This window comes from Adiantum capillus-veneris, chromosome 28 (genome assembly GCF_014529385.1).
Source record: "Adiantum capillus-veneris isolate H3 chromosome 28, ASM1452938v2, whole genome shotgun sequence".
In the NCBI taxonomy this organism is placed as follows: domain Eukaryota; kingdom Viridiplantae; phylum Streptophyta; class Polypodiopsida; order Polypodiales; family Pteridaceae; genus Adiantum; species Adiantum capillus-veneris.
In genome coordinates this window covers 78190866-78214112 of record NC_140958.1, presented here as the reverse complement: position 1 = coordinate 78214112, position 23247 = coordinate 78190866, and the positions used below count along the sequence as shown (strand labels likewise).

Genomic DNA, 23247 nt, shown 5'->3' with positions numbered 1-23247 from the left:
AAGGCAACTTTCACAACTACGGTTTAGTGGGTTTGTCTAGACGCCGTTTGTTTGATTTGGATACTGGACCGTAGTTTACGACCACCATCTTGACTTTTAGTAGAGCGCATTTGCAGTCTCAAGGATCTGAGTGTTCCATGCTTGCACCAAGCACATTGAGGTGCATTACCATTTTGTCAGGGAGAGACTCTTTGAGGAGTGATCAGTCTTGCATTTGTGCCTATTATGTAGGATGCCCTTGCTGATCTTTTCACAAAGGCTTTGCCTCATGAGAAGTTAGAAGCTTTGTGATAAAAACTCTTTTACAAAGCTTAGGGCTTATTCTCTTTTGGATTGATCACCCTTCACAAGATCTAGCACTTCTTTGCACATGAGTGCTAGCTCACGTTCAATCGCATCACCCTGGGAGGATTTGTTACCATGATATGTTAGTGATGGGTGTGGACACATTGAGGACCATTAGTGTACCTTTTCCATTGCTTGGACGTTTCCCGTTGGCTTTTATATCCTTAGCCACCTTATCTGTGTACTTGGACACCTAGTAATATACCTTCTTGTGTTGCGTGCCCTTGAGCGTCTCCTTGTTTTCCAATTTGTGTGTGCATTCTTACAACCCTAAAGCCAACAATAATTTTTGTTGTTCATTTTTGAGGTTATGCTCATACCTTGGAATCTTGGAATTTTAATTTATTTTCTTTGTTGAGTAGCCACTAAGAAGACCTGTTGTTTCTTACACTACATTTGTAGGACTATTCTATCTCTAATAAAAAAATACGATCGTTCAGGAATTAACTTATTAAATTGAACTTATAGATTGGTTTTGTTGTCGCTTGTGCAGTACATCAGCTCATTTGAATATAAGCAGAGTCCTCAGACTAGCTTCAATTCCCACAAGTTGAGGCCATTGGCACGCATCATGGATACTGCCAAGATGGTGAGAACCAAGTCTTTTTGTCGTAAGAGATATTCACAATTTTGTAATCTTCTAAAACTGCATCAGTTAAGAGTCTAGTTTTGAATCAATATGAAGCAAAAGACGATTCGATAGAGTAATACGTGTGACGAGCTTTAAGTGATACTAGTTTTGTAAAGCTCCATATTTAAGCTACTTAAGAAAGAATGAAGCACATGGTTTGGAAACATTTTCTTGAAAGTAAGAAATGTAGTGCATATGGGCCCCTTCTAATTGTAGCGTGAACACGTGCGCCCGTGTGTGTGGATTTAAAGGTGGGGCTAAAGTCGGTAGGTTATGGCAGCACTACTTACATATGGTTGGGTAGAAAGAAGGGTCATGGAAGGCGGCTCCAATGATTGGTGATTTTGTCCTTGATTTGTTTTGGTAGTGGATGCATTGTCGAGGTGGTTCTGTAATGTCATCAAATTGTGATCATTTTATGATGGCTTCTTCTAATGACCAGAGAGCTTTTATAAGTAAGATTTGGAAGATTGAAGCTAAACTTGTAATTTTATCTTTGTAGGCTAGAGAGAACATGCCTAGAAAGCCTCTTAACTGATTCAGAAAAGTAGTAGAATTGGCAATGCTTGGACTTGACAATACCAAAGGATTGCCGAACATTCACAAGTTACTAGATACTTTTCTAGGGTCTTTGTCAAGCTTAAAGGAGACAAAAATTGCCCTAGAATGACCTTGAAAATGGCAATCTTTGTGCTAGCAATGTGGCATAGTGGGAGCATGGATCAAGAAGGGGTAGCGTGTGTAGATAGGCATGGGTTGACTTGGAATGACTAATAAGTGCCAAAATTTGGGGGTGAAGAGGCCAAAATATGGCAAGAGCACCCCCTTTTCTTGAAATAATTGCATGCTCAAGCTATTGGTAATTAGGACGTGCCTTGTTACTTGGTTTTCTCTCTCTCTCATCTCTATAGTTCTATTTTTGCCTCTCATACCACAGTTGACACACTTGCTGCAAAAGAATTGTTATGGTCCATGACAACAATGACTTCCTCCTGGTCAACAGTTCTGCGTTATAAACCCCTTTCCTCAATTCGAGTAGAATGCCTGCACTCCACTTGATGACAATTTGTTGTGACCAGAGGAGGGGTTATACATGGGTTTTTAGACAATGTACCTTGGTAGTACCAGTGTCCAAGCTTCCTCTTGTCTAGCCTCTTGTTAACAATTTGAGCCTTGACAAGGAATGTCCCTTCCTTTGTGTGCAATGTTTTGCGCTTGTGAAGGTCTTATCAGGGTGTTAGGTGCAGCGGAATGAATGTTGTATTTTCTCAAGATTAGTGATCTTTATTGCTCAAGGTTCCTTTTAGTTCTCTTAGGGAAAGAGAGAGCTTTCCGTCGGTAGAGTGCTGTGGTCACGAACAAAGTGAGTGGATATTGTGCGTGCAAGTGAATGAGACTGAGAGAAGGAGAGAGCAGAGATACGACACCCGAGAGGTTGTAAAACCCTCCTCCGAAGGCCCCACTCTCGTCGGCGAGAGTGGTCTACTTTGATTGCAAAAAGGTGTACAATGCGTATGCAATGGACTGATGCAATGGGACTATGCTGATGATGATGACGACGACTTGATGGCTGAGATTTGAGATCTTCTAATCGCTGAATTTCGGGACTGTTTTGGTGGCTGAAAATGACTGTTCTGGCTGCGTTTTCTTGGCTGAAAAATGGTTTCTTAGGGCTGAAAACTGATGGTCTTTACGGGCTGAATCTGCTACACTTTAGGTGAATAATGCCGGTCTTAATTTGCTGCTGAAATCCAAAAACGCAAGGGGCTGAAATTGGTCTTTCTGTCGCTGGGGTTCTGCAAATGCAAAAACGCTAGGCTGATCTGCTGTGCACAAATCGCCAAGGCTGATCTGATGCACTTTAGGTGAATTTCGGGACTGTTTTGGTGGCTGAAAATGACTGTTTTGGCTGCGTTTTCTTGGCTGAAAAATGAGGTTTCTTAGGGCTGAAAACTGATGGTCTTTACGGGCTGAATCTGCTACACTTTAGGTGAATAATGCTGGTCTTATTTTGCTACTGAAATCCAAAAACGCCAGGGGCTGAAATTGGTCCTTCTGTCGCTGGGGTTCTGCAAATGCAAAAACGCTAGGCTGATCTGCTGTGTCATGATGACGCCGGGGCTGATCTGCTGTGCACAAATCGCCAAGGCTGATCTGATGCAAAAACGCTAGGTCTTCTGTGGAGAAAACGCCAGAGTAGTCGCGGGGGTTGGTCTTGCTGAGAAGTTGCCTATTGAGCAAGGTGCTCCTGCTGCCTCTTCTGCCAGAAAGTGCTAACTTGGGTTTGCTTATATATTAACTTAGCAAAATTGCCCTACCTACTTTTGTTGGAAAGTCACTTAAAAATAATAAGTGAAAATACCAATAAATAGGAAAATAGGCTAAATGCACTGGAAAATTCCCCTAATTGATGCTAATGGATTCTGATGGGAATTCCGATGATCATGCTGTGTGCAACCGGAGGATATGCGTCTATGCTAAGTGACTGGGCATGCACGGTCTACGAATAGACTCACAAAGTGCCAGATCACTGCTAATCTAGACTTGACTGAACTGATTGAACCTTGCTGTGGTGTAGCTTGTCCACGTACACATAGGGTTGGGATGTGGCACGTGACATCCCCTCCTTTTCAAAGTGAGGTACTGGTACCGAACTGTATGGCGTCGAGGGAGATCGCCAACAGCATCCGGAATCCTGGAAGGGACTCTTCGCCGGCCCACTCTGATGTGTGGGTCGTGTTTTATTTTAACTTCATAAAGGTCTGCAACGCTTGCTTCTTTGGGCCGCGTCGAAAGCGACACAAAGTCTTCTGAATCTCCTTTCTTGCTTCAACTTCGTCTAGAGTCCTGCTTCTTTCGTCTTCAAGTATCTCCATGGCTGAAAATTCTTGAAACAATCTCCAACACAAAACCATGAACATACCCATTCCATGTATAGTGAAGGAATTTTTTTTTGTCTTTTCTAAAGACTGTGTATGCAATGTAGATGAACATAGAGACGGAGTTACAATCCGTTCATCAAACACATGCAAACAATGCGGTCGAATCTTTTCTGTTTGATGGAAATCAATCAACTGTGGCAAATCACAATGGAAATGCCCATGCTTGCTGCTCATACTATGATGTGCTCTTTCGGAAACTGTGTCATGCCAAGGAAGAGACATGGAATGTGACTTCCTGACATATAAACTTTTCAACTTTTCATGAACAATCCGCATACATTCGTGCTCATCCATGAGACAAACGTGCTCAACATACAATATGTCATGCCTAGGAAAAGGGATCACATAACGATGCTGACTAAAATACAGGAAACCTTCACGAATGAAACACTCGAACAATGCGTGCGTACCAATCATGCGAACACATAATACTTCCTGTGATGGTTCTTTGGACCAAGGCTCGAGAGCCAAGATCGGTTCGTCCTGAATGATCAAATCGTCCTGTGGGGGTTCTTTGGACCTCGACTTGAAAGCAAAGATTGCTTTTTTGTGATTGATCGAATCTACAACGTGGTTAGCTTCGCTAGAAAAAGCATCAACTAACACATCATCCTTGTGAACAATCACATCATCTTCATGCAACTCATCATACTTGTGAGAAATCACATCTTGATCATCATGCAAATCATCATGCTTGTCTTTATCATTCAAATCATCATGCTTATCATTGGCATCCAAATCATCATGCTTATCATTGGCATCCGATTCATCATGCTTCTCATCATGCAAATCATTGTGCTTATCATTGTCAATCAAAACATCATGCAAGTCATTGTCAATCAAATCATCATCATGCTTCACACAATCATGTAAATCCTGTGTTTCATGCTTTGGAGAAGTAGAGACTGAGAGAGTCTCCTTTTCTTGATCTTGTGTGAACTGCGCCTGCACAATAGAAAAGAGTCGCAAGAACTCTTTCATCATGTGTTGGTCGCTCTTTTCTTTTTGTGCTTTGATCTCGCGATCAAAATCTGCTTGTCTTGCTTTGCTCTTGCGCGCTATGGCTGCCATTCTTTCTTGGTACTTACGCTCGATGGCTGCCATGTCTTCTTCGTAGGCTTTTCTGTCTGCTTCTCTTTCTTGTTCCAACTCCTCCATAGGAGTTAGTGCAATCTTTGTCGTAGATGGTGAAGGGGGAGGGTCGGAAAAACCTCCTGGTGTGGAAAATTCTTCTTCGCCTCTCTCATGCTCATCACCTCCAAGCGAAGTATCCATTCCGCTTCCAGTGATGACCATTCTGAAGTCGTGGGTTCTTGTGGGTTCTTGGGGGTCTTGGGTTCTTAAGTTCACGAGGAACTTGGGTTCTGAAGTTCACGAGGAACTTGGGTTCTTGGGGGTCTTGGGTTCTTGAATCTTGAGGGTCGTGGGTTCTTGGGCTTCTTGAGGTTTTCTTTCGCTTGCAAATCGCGTTGGAGAAGGATCTTCTCTTCACCCGAGTTCTACTCTTTTCTGCGGGCGCACCCCGCACCCCTTGGCGGCCTTGTGCTCACACCAAGGTTGCTTTTTCTCACCTCACGTCGATTGGCCGGCCGCTAAGTGCACGGTCCGCTCTCAATGAGTGAAAAGAGACACAAGGGGAGGTTGGACAAGCCCTTCTTTCTTGGGATTCCTGTCACTCTTCAACAAAACACGATTAGGAATCGCGACGCCCAAGTAAACTTGGGTTCGTGCGATCGCAACAAGCAAAAAAAATTGTTGTGGTTCTTGTGGTTCTTTCCTTGAGTAATGCAGAACACTTCCAAAGCTCTGATACCAATGTTAGGTGCAACGGAATGAATGTTGTATTTTCTCAAGATTAGTGATCTTTATTGCTCAAGGGTCCTTTTAGTTCTTAGGGAAAGAGAGAGCTTTCCGTCTGTAGAGTGCTGTGGTCACGAACAAAGTGAGTGGATATTGTGCGTGCAAGTGAATGAGACTGAGAGAAGGAGAGAGAAGAGATACGACACCCGAGAGGTTGTAAAACCCTCCTCCGAAGGCCCCACTCTCGTCGGCGAGAGTGGTCTGCTTTGATTGCACAAAGGTGTACAATGCGTATGCAATGGACTGATGCAATGGGACTATACCGATGATGATGACGACTACTTGATGGCTGAGATCTGAGATCTTCTAATCGCTGAATTTTGGGACTGTTTTGGTGGCTGAAAATGACTGTTTTGGCTGCGTTTTCTTGGCTGAAAAATGAGGTTTCTTAGGGCTGAAAACTGATGGTCTTTACGGGCTGAATCTGCTACACTTTAGGTGAATAATGCCGGTCTTAATTTGCTGCTGAAATCCAAAAACGCCAGGGGCTGAAATTGGTCCTTCTGTCGCCGGGGTTCTTCAAATGCAAAAACACTAGGCTGATCTGCTATGTCGTGATGACGCCGGGGCTGATCTGCTGTGCACAAATCGCCAAGGCTGATCTGATGCAAAAACGCTAGGTCTTCTGTGGAGAAAACGCCAGAGTAGTCGCGGGGGTTGGTCTTGCTGAGAAGTTGCCTGTTGAGCAAGGTGCTCTTGCTGCCTCTTCTGCCAGAAAGTGCTAACTTGGGTTTGCTTATATATTAACTTAGCAAAATTGCCCTACCTACTTTTGTTGGAAAGTCACTTAAAAATAATAAGTGAAAATACCAATAAATAGGAAAATAGGCTAAATGCATTGGAAAATTCCCCTAACTGATGCTAATGGATTCTGATGGGAATTCCGATGATCATGTTGTGTGCAACCGGAGGATATGCATCTATGCTAAGTGACTGGGCATGCACGGTCTACGAATAGACTCACAAAAGTGCTAGATCACTGCTAATCTAGACTTGACTGAACTGACTGAACCCTGCTGTGGTGTAGCTTGTGCACGGACACATAGGGTTGGGATGTGTCATGTGACACAGGGTAGTATTCATAGTAATGTCTAGATTCATACACGTCGAAATCAAAATGGTTAGATGGAGAGAGCTATGCATGGTCGGTCTTACCATGTGCATGTAGGGCAGATAGTACTCAAAATTAAGGTGGCAAGCAAAGTGTATGGATGCATCATTTTGTGATTCTAAGTCTACAAATAACAAGGTGACGTTGTGCCGATGCATGGGTAAAAGCAAGCTGCAAAAATACACACTGCTTCTTGCATTGTGTGGGTTTGTGTAAACAACGGTTATGATTTGAAGCTTGTCATAGCTTGCTGTAGATTTGTTAATATCAGATAGAGTCCCATTAGTGTGAACTTGTAGTGAGTGGAAAGGTGTGACAATGTGCTCGCTCTTTACGTAGGATTGCCTCTACTGCTGGTACTTTATGCCAGGGTATCTATTTCTAATTTCAAAAAGCACGAGCCAATTGGAAAAATCAATCCGGAAAAAAGCTCTCAAGGACTTTGCTGTTTTTGCGACATTACATGTGGCAAGTAGCTGATGCAGTTAGCTGTTGCATAAGTTGCCTTCCACTGCTTGGCCTCTGTATGGTTGCTGTTGAGCACTGTTGGAAGCGATGCTGTTGCGAACTGTAGTGATAGTGCACCCAGTTGAACAACGATTTCTACTGCTCATGGACCAGGAAGCCAGCCTGTGTCTGCATAATAATGTTATTGCAAGCACATCGCACCGGGCAGGGTTTAACTTATGCCTGCTTGCAAAATCTGAGGACTCCACAGTCCACACAGCTGCCAGAACTAATCTGTGCAAGGCAGCAGCCATCACACCTTTTGTGTTCCTTTAACCAGCAACTAGACATACTCTACTCCCAGATATGTAGAAGATAGAAGGTACTGCTCTCAAGCTGATTTTTGTTAAAAGCTGAGCCTATCTTCATGTGATGAGGCTAGCACACTTAGTACAAGGCTGTCAGTGCCACCATTGCAGAAGTGGAAGACACCTTTTGCTTTGCACACCAAAAAATGCTTATGCATACAATGCAAATGGATAACTCATACATGAATGCACTTCTTTTGAGGAGCCCTTCGAGCAGAGGCTATAATAGCAACTTATACCATGATTTCAATTGCTCCTATGATAAGGAGAACAGGCTTGGCAATGGGGAGGAACTGGTCTGTGTAGAAGGTGTGATCATTGAGTTTGGAGGAGAAATTAGTGGTCAACGGAGTTAATCAGGAAGATGATTGGCGATCGTTGATGTAAAGGATAAAAAATGTAGTGATGGTGAGGCTGTGGGAGAAAACCTGGTTCTGATACCATGTTGAGATACACCAATTAAGTTGGGGGGAGGTATGGTGAGGGTAGCATCCATCTTTGTGAGTGATAACAGTGGTTGTGTATGTGTCCAGGAGTCACAAATAACATGAAAAAATTCCTCAACTTACATTAAAGAGTTGCATTTCATGTGCAATACAAGAAAATTTAAGCTGCAGCATGTGGAGCAAACCAACTTGGTTAGGGTTGCTTCGCTTTCTCCTCTGGACTGTGCATTTCTGACAATCATTGTATCTTTGTACATGGTGATTAGTTTTGCTTTCACTTGAGATGATTTGATTAGGCACTTTGATGCAGATGATATACAACCCGCAACCCATCAAGTGTGTTGAGGCTGTCTTCTTGGCACTTTATTTAACGGTAAGTTGCCTCCTTCTGTCGAGTTGTTTATGGCAGTTCAAAAAGCGCACAGAAGTTTTGCATCATTCTCAAAGCTCCTTGTTTTGTTCTACAAAAGGCAGGTATTGCAGATACTGAGAGAATTCCACTAGGATTCAAAAGTGAACTACATGGACAGGTTTGTGATTCAGTTCTATAGTGAGTGACAAAATATCAGCATTCTAGTACCATCATACACTTCTTCCTTGCAAGGAAGGACAGAAATGAAGATTAATTGATTGATTGGATCATTGAGAGCTGTGTCCCTTTGAGTGTTTGATCTATCATTAATGATTTGTTTCACGGAACCTAGTTACTTGGCTTTTGTAAAAGTATTGGAGTGATGCATTTTATGTAAATAATGCTTATCGGCTGTTCTTCTAGGTTTAGTGGATTGAATTTTGGAGTGGGTTTAGGCAGAGTAATGAGCTACAACTGCGTGAAGGCTTTCACTTTTGTCTGCCTGTTGGCCAGTCCATTGGTGCAATTCCAAGAATGTTTTTGCTCGAGCTGCACAGACACAGAGAGAGCTTGATGAGAGGAAAGACTAGCCAGTCTCAGAGACAGATCACAGACTTCTTTAGAGCTGCCACTGGACACCCGGAGGAGTTAGTACCACAGCAGAGCTCGTCGCTTTACACCAGAGGCATACCGATCGACCGAGCGACTGAGCTGGGGAGATCCAGACGCCCACGACTGCGGAGGACTACACAACTTCGACAGAGGCTGCATCAGAGGATCCGGGTCACTTTGGCTCGACATGCACGACGCCCGGTAAGACTACTGACCATGGAGGAGATTGATGAGATCCGCCAGCGACCGATGGTGGATCTCCTGTGATCTAGCTATCCCAGCTAGCTGTTTTAGCTGCTTAGTCCACACCCAGTAGTCTAGGATTCCATAGTATTTTATTTTGTCATTTTGTCATCTTGTTACTCTGACTTTGTATCAGATCCACCACATTGTAACTTTCTGGTCTCATAGGTCACTTTGGCCTTTTGAAGACGTTAATATAACATTTCATTTCATTCTCTCTCTCTCTCTGCTTGTTCAGAGAGGGTTTTGGACCACTCTCCAGAGTCATGGGGTACGAGGACCAGGAATGCCTGGGTCTGTTTTTGCTCCCAATGACCTACTACCACAACAAAGCCCACACTCCCCTCGCACCAGAGGCACGCTGATCGATTGAGCGACCGAGCCGGGGAGATCCTAACGCCCACGATTGCGGAGGACTACACAGTATTGACGGAGGTTCCATCAGAGGATTCGGATCACTTTGGCCCGACATGCATAACGCCTGGTCAGAATTTTGACCATGGAGGAGATTGATAAGATTCGCCAGCGGCCGATGTTGGATCTGCTTGGTTTCACCTCTAGTAGCTTTAGACCCACCACATTGTAACTTCTTATTTCCATTCATTTTATTTTGTACCTTGACATTGTATCAGATTCATCAGGATTGCACTGGTTTGGTCTCATAGGTCATTTTGGCCCTTCGAAGACCTTTAATGTAACATTTTATTTCATTTTCATCTCTCTCTCTCTCTCTCTCTCTCTCTCTCTCTCTATATATATATATATATATATATATATATATATATATATATATATATATATATATATATATATATATATATATATATATATATACACATATGTATATATATATGTATAAATGTATATATATATGTATATATATATACACACATATATATATATATATACACACACACATATATATATATATATATATATATATATATATATATATATATATATATATATATATATGTATATATAGAGCACTCTAAGATTCGGAGAGCTGCCTCTTATTTTAAGGGGAATGCTCGAACTTGGTGGTCCACGCTTCTATTAAGCAAGACTGCGCCAATTAAATGGCTGAAATTCAAGAGGCTTTTTATTTCTTCATGGTTGACTCGAGAGTATGAACGTGATATCCGAATGCTTGGACCCATCTTCGGATGACCAAGAAAGATACAGTGGACGCTTATTGCGAGAGATTTTGGAGCTCTTTTCTACCGGCCTCTTCATTTAAGAAGATCTTGATCAAGGAGGAGATTGAGCGGTTTACCTTGGGTCTACATACAGAGATCCGAGATCACTGCTTGAAACAGAACTTAGCTTCTATTCAGGAGTTGATGAGTCATGCGAAACGGGGTTTCGCCATTCACTCTGGAAGTCTGACTTACCCCACCGATCAGATCATGACACAAAGAGTTGAATAGACTTCGACAAATGAAAGTAGAAAGAGAAAGAGCAACTCAGAAAAGAAAGATGCACGACCCAAGCTTACTCCTCAGGAGCGGGCTCTCTTCATCAGGGAGGGGAAGTGCTTTGGATGCGGAGAAACTGGACATATCTCGGCGAAGTGTCCTAAAAAGCAACAGAAAGAACAGAATGACAAGGACGACAATAGGCCTGAGAGTTCGAGAGCAGTTGAGGAACGTGGAAGAAAAGGCAAGATGAAAATAAGACTAGTTCCAGATTGCATGGGTACCGATCCCAACACGATGGACGAGAGTACAGAACTTTGCCAAGCTTGGGGCAAAGTGAAAGACCAAGAAGCCCCGATCTTCTTTGATGGAGGAGCCAAGGCCAACTTCATTTCACCGGAATTGGCGGCGCGGCTCGAGATCACTCCCGATCGGATGGGACCACGTGCGGAGGCAGTTCTAGTGGCACCAGGCAGGGACGTAGCCATTATACGTGTCATTGGCAAACTTCGGTCACATTGTCAGGGGTATTTGGGGCATGAGGACTTTTACATTATGCCTTTGGAAGGTTGTGTTGTCCTCTTGAGAATTCCCTGGTACCACAAGAACAATCCCGTGGTCGAGTATCGGGCGAGGAAAGCAACATTGATTACAGAGAAGGGCTGAACCATTGTACTTGACATTAAACTAAAGGGCGAGTATGTCCCTATTGTATCGGCTTCGGCCATTTCAAAGTTAATGAAATCCAGTCTGTTTGTTTACTCGATCTTTATGAAAGAGTTGGGTGATGAGGATAGGACAAATATGTCTAAACTTGATAAAGAACGCCAAGATTTTCTCCACTCTTATGCCGATTGCTTCTCAGAGAGCCTGCCAGGTGAGTTACCACCTGCTCGTCCTGAAGATCATACCATTGATCTGATACCTGGAAGCACGCCACTGAATCGGCCACCTTACCGTGTGAGCCGAGCACAGAACAAAGAGATTATGAACCAAGCGAAAGACCTCTTGGAAAAGGGTCTTGTCCAGCCTAGTACTTCACCGTATTGCTCTCAACAAAATCACCATCAAGAACAAATTTCCGATTCCTAGGATCAATGATATACACGACAAATTACAGGGATCCTCGTGTTTTAGCAAGATTGATTTGAAGAGTGGATATTATCAGATCAGAATCGCGTAGGGAGACGTCTACAAGACAGCCTTTCGGACGACTTTTGGGTTATTTGAGTTTTTGGTGATGCCTTTTGACTTAACCAATGCTCCTGCGACATTTTCCCGGATGATGGACATGATTTTTCGAGAGTACAAGCTATTTGTTGACACTTTCTTTGACGATATCATTGTTTTCTCCAAGAATGAGGCAGAACATAGAGATCATCTGCTTCAGGTCTTTCAGGCATTACGAGATCACAAGTTAGTGATTAATGCAATCTGCTTTAGGTCTTTTAGGCATTACGAGATCACAAGTTAGTGATTAATGCAAAGAAAAGTGAATTTTTTCTCCTAGAGATCCACTTTTTGGAACACATTGTGTCGGCAGAAGGAGTGCAAGTGGATCCGGCCAAGATAGAGACTATCCGTGATTGGTCTGACTTGAAGAATGTCCATGAAGTTAGAAAGTTCTTGGGATTGTGTTCGTACAACAGGCGGTTCATTAGAAAATTTGCAGAGGTTGCTTCCCCTTTGCATATCTTGACGCAGAAAGGAGTCCCTTTCTTGTGGGGACCCACAGAGGTGACCGCCTTTCAAACTTTGAAAGAGAAATTGACTACGGGACCAGTTTTGACTTTGCCGGACTTGCAGAAGTCATTTGAAGTATATTGTGATGCTTGTGGTCGTAGTCTGGGTGCAGCCTTAATGCAAGAAGGCCATGTCATTGCTTACAAGAGCCGATTGTTCTCAAGGCCGAAATTGACAGCGTAGATTAATGAGAAAGAGATTTTGACGGTTATCCATGCTCTTACTCAGTGGCGGCACTACCTACTCAGAGCGGATTTTACTTTCTTTACAGACCATCAGAGTTTACGCTACTTCTTGTCAAAGAAGTAGCTATCGGAAAAGCAGATGCGGTGGGCGAACATCTTGTCACAATTTCACTTCGAGTTTGTCCATGTTCAGGGAGAGAAGGATCTGGTGGCAGATGCTTTGTCTTGGAAACCGTTGGTTCTGGCTATTTTCGTGATACATCATAGGAGCTTCGAGGATATGGTCGACCAGTATGCCACAGATCCAGATTTTGCATACGTTTTCACACGGATACGCGATGGGGAGACAGTAGCGGGATATTCCATTCGGGATGGCTACTTGATGAGAAAAACCATGTTGTGTGTTACAGAGCCGTTGAGGGAAAAGGTTATGACCGAATGCCACTGTCCACCTTTTACGGGTCACCACGGTGTTGCTACCACCATGAAGGGGGTAGAGAGATATTTCTCTTGGCCGAAACTCAAGAAGGATGTGGACGAGTTTGTGCGCAGTTGCTTGGTATGTCAGAAGGTCAAGTTTGACAGGCGTAAAGCACAGGGATTGTTACAGCCTTTGCTCATACCCACCCGCCCATGGGAAAGTATTGCAATGAATTTCATTTTTGATCTCCCGGGAACACAGAGTGGTCACGATGGTATGTGGCCTGTTAATGACAGATTTAGCAAACAGGCTCGTTTCATTCTAGTGAAGAAAACAATCAAGCTGGATCACTTAGCAAGACTGTTTGTGGCCCAGATTTTCAGATTACATGGCATGCCTGATACGATTGTCTCCGTCAGGGACCCTAGATTTACGAGTTTGTTTTGGAAGGCAGTTTGGGAGAACACGGGCACGGGGTTGCAATTCTCGTCATCTTTCCACCCGCAGACTGACGGGCAATCTGAGATTGCCAATTCAGTGGTTTTAGATTTATTGAAGTCTTACATCTCGGATTAGAAGACTCAATGTGAAAAGTATCTATCTTTGGTGGAATTTGCCTACAACAACACGATACACTCTTTGACAAGGAAGGCGCCATTTGAGATTGTTGAAGGTACTGCGAAGGTTCCACCCTTTCTGAGCACAAAAGATAAGATTTTTGAAGCTGATGAGTATACGCGCGACTTAGACACGGCTTTTGCCAAGGTTCGCGAGGCTTTGTAAAAATCTCAAGAACGACACAAAAAGACAGCAGATCGCCATCGTGGCGATTTGAAATTGAAGGACGATGATTGGGTGCTCTTACGTTTTGAGAAGGCACGCCTGAGAAAGAAAAAGGGAAAGGAGAGGCTTTTTCCAAAGCTTAGTATGAGATACTACGGACCTTTCCAGATCTTGGAAAAGATCAATGATGTCTCCTTCCAACTGAAACTGCCTGACACTTGGAGGATTCACAATGCATTTCATGCGAGTCTCTTGGAACCTTTCAAAGCTGATTTGTTTGATGATGGGGAGCCTGATGAGCAACCAGAAGTGGACGAAAACGAGGAGATTCTTGTTCCTGAACAGATTTCGGCACATACCTTGAGTGGTAAGAATCGGTTTCCCATGTTGTATCAGCATCCATAAAGCTGCTATCATCTATTTCCACCTGTTCCTCTGTCTCAAGATCCGAGATTTCCTCTATTTTCATTGCTTCAATATCATCTGCAAACCGCACTCTCTGATCTCTAGCACACTTCAAAGGAGACTGAACAACCATACCTCGATTTGGCAGCACATCTCGTACCCAATCTTGAGCCATCTTCTCTTCTTTCATAAGTGGAGCTTCTATAAGTGGAAACATTGGCATGGAAAACGCTTCACCTCTTTTCGACCATTAAACCCTCGATTCTTCTTGCACCGGCACTTCTCTTTGTTTCAACCTTGGATCCACTTTCACCGCATCGACTTGCCTAGGTACCAAAATATTTAACAAGCTTTGCCTATCTTGTTGCTTCTTCAAAATCTTCTTGGTCCAGCCTCTCACAAAATTGACTGCTTCCACATACGTCACAGGTCCCAATCCGCTTCAACTTTATTCCGTACATCCTTATGTAAGCAATCCAGTAATTTACTCAATTTCAAGTAATCAACATTTTGTGTAGCAGTTATCGCCATTAGCTGTTCTCCAAAGGGCTTTGAATTCCCACACAAAAGCTTGTATATCCCTGTCTAGGCTTTTCTTTTGACCATCCAGCTTCCACTTCGCCTCATGCACCTACACATCCGGCACATATTGGTGTCAAAAAGCCACTTCTAAAGTCATCTAGCCCGCCCTATTTCATCCCGCAACCCGTTGTACCATCCTTTACACATACGGACACAAAGAATAAGGGTAAAGTAAGAAGGCGATTCTTGGTTAAATTCAAGAACTATCCTGCATTGGATGCGAAGTGGATGGAGGAGGAGGACCTAGCAGATACTCTTGAGATTGTGAACCTTTACCTTGAAGCTTTTGGTTTAGCATAGTCTACTCCAAATGGAACCCAGAATTCAGCTTGGCCGCAGATCTGGTGCAGTGGGGTGCAGAAGAGGGGAGCTCCTCCGCTCCTTTGTCAACAAATGCCTTGATTTTTAGAATACTAGAGTCACTGATGTCTCTTTGAGCTTCAGGGATACTGACAGCTGACAATATTCTGCTGTATGACTCTAGGAAATGAAATTTCGGAATATGAAACTGATTTGTTCTTGACTTGTTTTTAAGTGCAGGAACTAATAGACGAAATGACTGCAGCATTTTGGTTTGAATGATCTCGAACAAACATGATTGCAATAGGGGTTAGTCAATCGGGCATCTATGAGGTCTTGACTGGATCGAGATGCGATTGCTAACTGCATTGCCGATAAATCATGGTCTAAGATCCGAATGAATGTTGAATGTCATGTGATGTACTGTGATGTCTAGTGATATCCTGTGATGTGACTGTCGATTGGTACATGTGCTAGATCTGTGTTTCTAGTGCGTAGGTACTAACAGTCAGTGTCTGCTAAGACAGTTTATGGCTTCTGTCTGTTTTGTAGGCGTAATCGAGGGCGATTACAATGCTTTCAAGAGGAGGTTATGTCACAAAATGGTGACGTGGAAAACCCTAACACACATAGACACATTGCGAATATGAGGCAACAGAATCGGTGAGCAAGGCAGCCCTGTGAAACGCGAAAATTCCGTACACCTGCTGACGTGGCAAGCCACTGTACGACTGCTGACGTGGCAGCCCGCAAAACGCGGTGGAAATTGCAGAATTGAAAGCTGCGGCAGTTTGCTTTTTGGCATGCTTTTTGGCTGTGCAAATTGCAAGAGAGAGATGGAGAGAGCCCTTTTTGCTTTTATATGCAATTAAAGAGAGAGAAAGAGCTCTTTTGCTTTACTTTTGATTTTCAGCTTTTGGGGCTCTGCTTTTGGCATCCCTTGTACTCTTTAAATATGCGGGTTGGCTTCTCACAACTGAGAGCATATGGACGTAGTGTCTTAGTGTGAGCGCCTGCCCGCACTCTTGTACTTTGAACTCAGATTAATACAAAAAGAAATACCGAAAGGGGTGCTAGTCTTTGGGGCGAATATCTCTAGGCACGGAACTCTGCTGGGTAGTGTCGAATAAATTGTGAAATGTGAATTGTTTTAAAGTGGTTATTTGGTGCTGTTGCGGTAGATTCTTGACTTGGAGTGTCCAAGTCTGTTACAGTCTCTATGATTGCACGGCTTATTAGAGCCAAGGATTTAGTACCACATGACATTACTTGAGCAGAGCTAGCTGCTCCCCCCCCCCCCCCCCCCCCAAAACAGCGGTTGAGGCGTTTACGAGATCAGTTTCCTTTATACACCGTCTGTGGGACCTTCCTAGAGACAGATATTCCCGCTTAGCCAGAGTCCTTTCGATAGTCAGCTTTGCAGGGAGACACGACATTATGGTATGGAGAGATGACATCATGGTTTGAGCTACATGGATTTAACATGGACAGACTACCCCCTTCCTGTCACAAATTGTGACGTGGCTGCCCAGTGTACACACACACCTTTCCCCCTAAAGCATGGACAGTCCCGGGGATGGACAGGCTGAATGATGACGTGGCTGTTGCGTACGGTGTTGCAGGCTGAATGATGACGTGGTTGTTGCGTACGGTCATCACCCGGAAACGGCGGAGGTGGTGCCACGTGGCAGCAGTATGAAATTCCATGATTTCCGGCGCAATCAGCGCTCAGTTTTTGGCAGCTTTTTGGCTACGCAATTGAGAGTGGGAGAGAGAGAGAGAGAGAGACTTTCTTTTTCTAAGCTTGAGAGAGAGAGAAAGAAAGAAAGAAAGAAAGATATATTAACTTCTTGTCGAGGCCAAAGCTGACCTTTAGGACAAATCAGAATACATCCTTGGTTACAGTGTCTTCCATCAACTCTTCTGCTTTATATTAAAAGCTATTTTTATGGACAACGCTTTGGACTTGCTTTTGACAAGGAAGAGAAAGAAAGAGCCTTTGCTTTATTTTTTGGGCTTTTGATTTTCAGCTTTTGGGCTCTGCTTTTAGCGTCCCTTGTACTCTTTAAATAAGTGGGTAGGCCACTCACAACTTAGAGCATCTGGACGTAGAGTCCGAGTGTAAGCGCCTGCTTGCACTCTTGTACTTTGAACACAGATTAATACAAAAAGAAATATTGAAAGGGGCGCTAGGCTTTGGGGCCAATATCTCTTGGCACAGAACTCCGCCGGAAAAGTTAAGGGACAAGTTGCTAGATGCTATTTGATGAAGTTCAAGAACGATCCACCTATGGATGCAAAGTGGATGGAAGTGCATGAACTGTCAGAGTCACCAAATGTATTGCAGCTTTACCTTGAGGCCTTTGGGCTACAACCTATGTATGGCCCAACCCAATGTTTGCAAAGGAGGGGTAACGATAGAGCTAGCACATTAAATGTACATATGAATTCAGTGTAATAGATGGAAATGACAAAAGTATGATGGTCTCATTAAGTCATTTGTATCTATGTGTTATGACCTTTCTTGCGGATACATGCGATGATAAAAGAGTGTTAATAGCACAAGATCATTAGTGGCGTGTATTTATGGTATGCAATCGAGGACGTTTGCGATTTCAAGAGGGGGGTATGTCATGAGGACGTGACAATTGTTAACTATGTCACGAGGACGTGGCAACTGCTAACCTTAGTTGTTGGTTTCTTTCCAATGATTTTTGTTTTATTTTTGAGACCCTCTTTTTGAAGTAGCAAATGGTCGGATATTGTATGGCCAATGTGAACTGTAGTTTCACTCGCAGACGGGAAGTGGTCGGCACTGGAATTTGTATAGACCAGAGATACACTTTTTGGGACACATTGTCTCAGCAACAGGAGTGCAAATGGATCCAGCCAAGATAGAGACTATCCGTGATTGGCCCGATTTGAAGAATGCCCATGAAGTTAGAAAGGAGTCCCTTTCTTGTAGGGACCCACAGAGGTGACTGCCTTTTAGACTTTGAAAGAGAAATTGACTACGAGACCAGTCTCGACTTTGCCGTGATTGGCCCGATTTGAAGAATGTCCATGAAGTTAGAAAGGAGTCCCTTTCTCGTAGGGACCCACAGGGGTGACTGCCTTTCAGACTTTGAAAGAAAATTGACTATGAGACCAGACTCGACTTTGCCGGACTTGCAGAAGTCATTTGAAGTATATTGTGATGCTTGTGGTCGCAGTCTGGGTGCGGTCTTAATGCAAGAAGGCCAGATCATTCCTTACGAGAGCCGATTGTTCTCAAGGCTGGAAATGACAACACAGATTTATGAGAAAGAGCTTTTGGCGGTTATCCATGCTCTTACTCAATGGTGGCATTACCTACTCGGATCGGATTTTACTGTCTTTACAGACCATTAGAGTTTACGCTACTTCTTGTCACAGAAGCAGCTATCGGAAAAGCAGATGCGGTGGGCGAACATCTTGTCACAGTTTCACTTCGAGATTGTCCATGTTCAGGGACAGAAGAATGCGGTGGCAGATGCTTTGTCTCGAAAGCCGTTGGTTTTGGCTATTTCCACGATACATCATAGGAGCTTCGAGGATATGGTCGATCAGTATGCCACAGATTGGGATTTTGCAGGCGTTTTCACACGGATACAGGATGGGGAGATAGTAGTGGGATATTCCATTCGGGATGGCTACTTGATGAGGAAAACCATGTTGTGCGTTACACGGCCGTTGAGGGAAAAGGTTATGACTGACTGCCAGTGTCCACCTTTTACGGGTCATCGTGGCATTGCTACCACCATGAAAGGGATAGAGAGATACTTCTATTGGGAGAGACTCAAGAAGGATCTGAAGAGTATGTGCGCAGTTGCTTGGTATGCCAGAAGGTCAAGTTTGATAGGCATAAAGCACAGGGATTGTTATAGCCTTTGCCCATACCCACCTGCCCCTGGGAAAGTATTGCAATGGGTTTCATTTTTGATCTCCCGAGAACACAAAGCGGTCACGTTGGTATCTGGAGTGTTATTGATAGATTTCGCAAACATGCTCATTTCATTCCAGTGAAGAAAACAGTCAAGACGGATCACTTAGCGAGACTGTTTGTTGATCTCCCGAGAACACAAAGTGGTCACGTTGGTATCTGGAGTGTTATTGATAGATTTCGCAAACATGCTCATTTCATTCCAGTGAAGAAAACAGTCAAGACGGATCACTTAGCGAGACTGTTTGTTGCCCAGATCTTCAGATTACAAGGCATGCCTGAGACGATTCTCTCCCGACAGGGACCCCAGCTTTACGAGTTTGTTTTGGAAGGCAATTTGGGAGAACATTGGCATGCGGTTGCAATTCTCGTCATCTTTCCACCTGCAGACTGACGGGCAATCTGAGATTGCCAATTCAGTGGTTTTAGATTTATTGAAGTCTTATATCTCGGATCAGAAGACTCAATGGGAAAAGTATCTACCTTTGGTGGAATTTGCCTACAATAACACGATACACTTCGACGGGGAAGGCGCCATTTGAGATTGTTGAAGGTGTTGCGAAGGTTCCACCCTTCCTAAGTACGAAAAATAAGATTTTTGAACGGATGAATACACACGCGACTTAGATACGACTTTTGCCAAGGTCCACGAGGCTTTGCAAAAATCTCAAGAACAACAAAAAAAGGACGCGGATCGCCATCGTCGTGATTTGAAATTGAAGGCGGATGATTGGGTGCTCTTACGTTTTGAGAAGGCATGCCTGAGAAAGAAGGGACAGGAGAGGCTTTTTCCAAAGAACGACAGAAAAAGGCAGCGGATCGCCATTGTCGCAATTTGAAATTGAAGGAGGATGATTGGATTCTCTTACGTTTTGAGAAGGCACTCCTGAGAAAGAAGAAGGGAAAGGAGAGGCTTTTTCCAAAGCTTAGTGAGATACTACGGACCTTTCCAGATCTCCGAAAAGATCAATGATGTCTCCTTCCGACTAAAACTGCCTGACACTTGGAGGATTCACAATGCATTTCATGTGAGTCTCTTGAAACCTTTTAAAGGTGATGTGCGTGATGATGGAGAGCCCGATGAGCAACCCAAAGTAGAGGAAAACGAGGAGATCCTTGTTCCATGACAGATTTTGGCACATAAGGACACAAAGAATAAAGGTAAAGTAAGAAGGTGGTTCTTGTTTAAGTTCAAGAACTATTCTGCATTGGATGCGAAGTGGAGGGAGGAGGAGGACCTAGCTGATACTTCTCCGATTCTGAAACCCTTTATCTCGAAGCTTTTGGTTTAGCATAGTCTACTCCAAATGGAACCCAGAATTCAGCTTGGCCGCAGATCTGGTGTAGTGGGATGCACAAGAGGGGAATTACTCCGTTCCTTTGTCAACAGATGCCTTGATTTTTGTATACTAGAGTCACTGATGTCTCTTTGAGCTTCAGGGATACCGAGAGCTGACAGTATTCTGCTGTATGTGTTTATGAAATGGAATTCTTGAATATGAAACTGATTTGTTCTTTACTTGTTTTAAGTGCAAGAACAGATAGACGAAGTGACTGCAGCATTTTGGTCTGAATGATCTGGAATAGACATGGTTGCAATAGGGGTTAGTCAATCGGGCATTGATGAGGTCCCGACTAGATCTAGATGCAATTGCTAGCTACATTGCCGATAAATCATGGTCTATGATCCAAATGAATGTTGAATGTCATGTGATGTCCTGTGATGTCATATGATGTGAATTGGTACATGTGCTAGATGTGTGTTCCTAGTATGTAGGTACTAATAGTCAGTGTCTGCTAAGACAGTTTATGGCCTCTGTCTGTTTTGCAGGCGTAATCGAGGTGATTACAATGCTTTCAAGTGGGGGGCATGTCACAAAGTGATGACGTGGCTGTCCGCTCTGCAGAAAGTCAAAAACCCTAATCCTAAAACCCCTATTTTCTGAAACCCTAACCCTAAATGTAGAAAATCACAAACCCTAATTTGCTGACGTGGCCTGACACGTGGCAGCTGTACAGCAGCCCGCGATTTGCGGCTGATTTTTCGGAAAGCACTTGCGGCAGTTTTTGGGCATGGCTTTTGGCATTGCTTTTCCACGCAATGGGAAGAGGGAAAAAGGCTCTTTGCTTTATTGTATTGAGAGAGAGAGAGAGAGAGAGAGAGAGAGAGAGAGAGAGAGAGAGAGAGAGAGAGAGAGACCTTTTGCTTTATTTTTTTTTGAAAGCTTTGATTTTAAGGCTTTTGGGGCTCTGCTTTTGGCAACCCTTGTACCTTTAAATAAGCGGGCTTGCCACTCACAACTCAGAGCATCTAAACGCAGAGTCTGAGTGTGAGCGCTTGCCTGCACTCTTGTACTTTGAACTTAGATTAATACAAAAACGAAATATCGAAAGGGACGCCAGTCTTTGGGGCCAATACCTCTAGGCACGGAACTCCGCTGGGCCAGTGTTCAATCAATTGTGAACTGTGAACTGTGAACTGTTTTTGAAGTGGTTATTTGTGTTGTCGCGGTAGATTCTTGACTTGGAGTGTCCAAGTCTGTTACAGTATTCTGACCACGTGCATCATGTATACATACTTCGCACTGCGTGAAAAGTAGACAATCGGTAGTAATAGACTACCTTTTGGCTATCTTTCTCTTTGTAGTTGCTGCTGGCCCATAAAGTGCCCTAGGTACTAATCACTCTTGGACTCACCTCTAAATCCACCAAATGTGAGAATTATGTTTGCATCTCTCTTAAAGAGAAAGATAGAAGTTAGTTAAGATCGCCATTGGCAAGAGAAGTATGACCTCAACAATTTGGGGAAGAGCTTCTGCAATCAAATTGACGATTCTTGGAGAAGCAAACATTTGCGTGGGTTCAACCCGATGGTTAGAAAGGGTACAAAGATATATAAAACTTCTATGCTATTATCATACGCATTATATCTTCTAAAGTTCTCATGTATGTAGAAGCCCTGATGGTTGCCTCTTCTATGGTAGCAAGTCTCATAATTGGCTGCGAGAAGAGAGGGCTCAGAGCGAATGGCTACTGGAGCAATCGCAACTTGCATAGATGGGTCTTTGAGATACCATGCCTTGGCCTAAAGTACCAATCGATTTGTTCCATGCTTAGTCAAAAGGTCTCATTCTTTTTGGATAATTTATATATAACCGCGGTGACTCTCTTTTCAAGCAAACAATTGGTATCCCTATGGGCACCAATTGTGTTGTTTTTCTTGCTAATTTCTATCTTTTTACTTATGAGTTTGATTTTATGGAGCGTCTTGTCTTTGCTAACACTTGCCCAATATTTTTGCACAAGTTCTGCAATATAAGACGCCTTGTAGATGATCTTTTTGTTTTGGCGTTCCTTCTTTTCAAGATTTTATGTACTTGAATTCAAGTTTTGTAGGTGGAGGAATTCATCCTAAGGAGTTTTGTTGTCATGAGGTCGTGGCAACTGCTAACTACTATCACGAGGACGTGGCAACTGCTAACCTTAGTTGTTGGTTTCTTTCCGATGATTTTTATTTAACTTTTGGGACCCTCTTTTTGAAGTCACAAATGGTCGGACATTGCGTGGCAAGTGTGAAATGGCCTACGGCTGAGAGTTTCACCTGCAGTTGGGAAGGGTAGGCCGCCACGATATGGTCGGGCCAGTTGGCACTGGAATCTAAGCAGTAAAAGGGTGTATAGGCTCAGTTCAAAGTCATTTAGGCCCCCTCGCTACACGTATAAGTCGTGGGTACTAGGAATCAATTCTAAAGAGGCAAACTCGACACATGGCGGCTCCGGGTGCACTTGCCAAGCCCATCCCAGCTGGGGGCGCCCATTTTTGAGAGGGGGGACTGATTTTGCACTTCATTGTGCTACAATTTGTGTGTGAGTAGTTGGTGCAGGTGATAAAGCTTTAATGGAAACCTTGCCTTCTCCCTTGCTCTATGTGGCGCGATGATTTGCTCTTGTGCATCTCTCTCTCTCCCCTTTGCACATATGGTAGGTAATGCCCCACTAGTTGGGCTCCTTAGATGACCTTGTACAATTTTGGGAGTGTTAATGCAATTTGCCAAGGCAAGAGCCTTTTGAACTGGAACCGGATTAGCTAATT

The 23247-nt window shown here is 43.6% G+C and overlaps 1 protein-coding gene across 2 annotated transcripts in view; it reads left to right on the top strand.

Annotated features, from left to right (window-relative positions):
- The window catches only part of LOC147420727 (uncharacterized), a 99319-nt gene that overhangs the window by 51698 nt on the left and 24374 nt on the right, over positions 1 to 23247 (top strand). The window contains exons 2-4 of one of the 2 annotated variants that reach the window (XM_086503927.1): positions 839 to 934; positions 8461 to 8523; positions 8621 to 8680. In XM_086503927.1, coding sequence (XP_086360053.1) covers positions 839 to 934; positions 8461 to 8523; positions 8621 to 8680 — 219 coding nt within the window. The remainder of the gene's footprint in view (positions 1 to 838; positions 935 to 8460; positions 8524 to 8620; positions 8681 to 23247) is intronic. The other variant, XM_086503928.1, reaches the window with a different exon arrangement.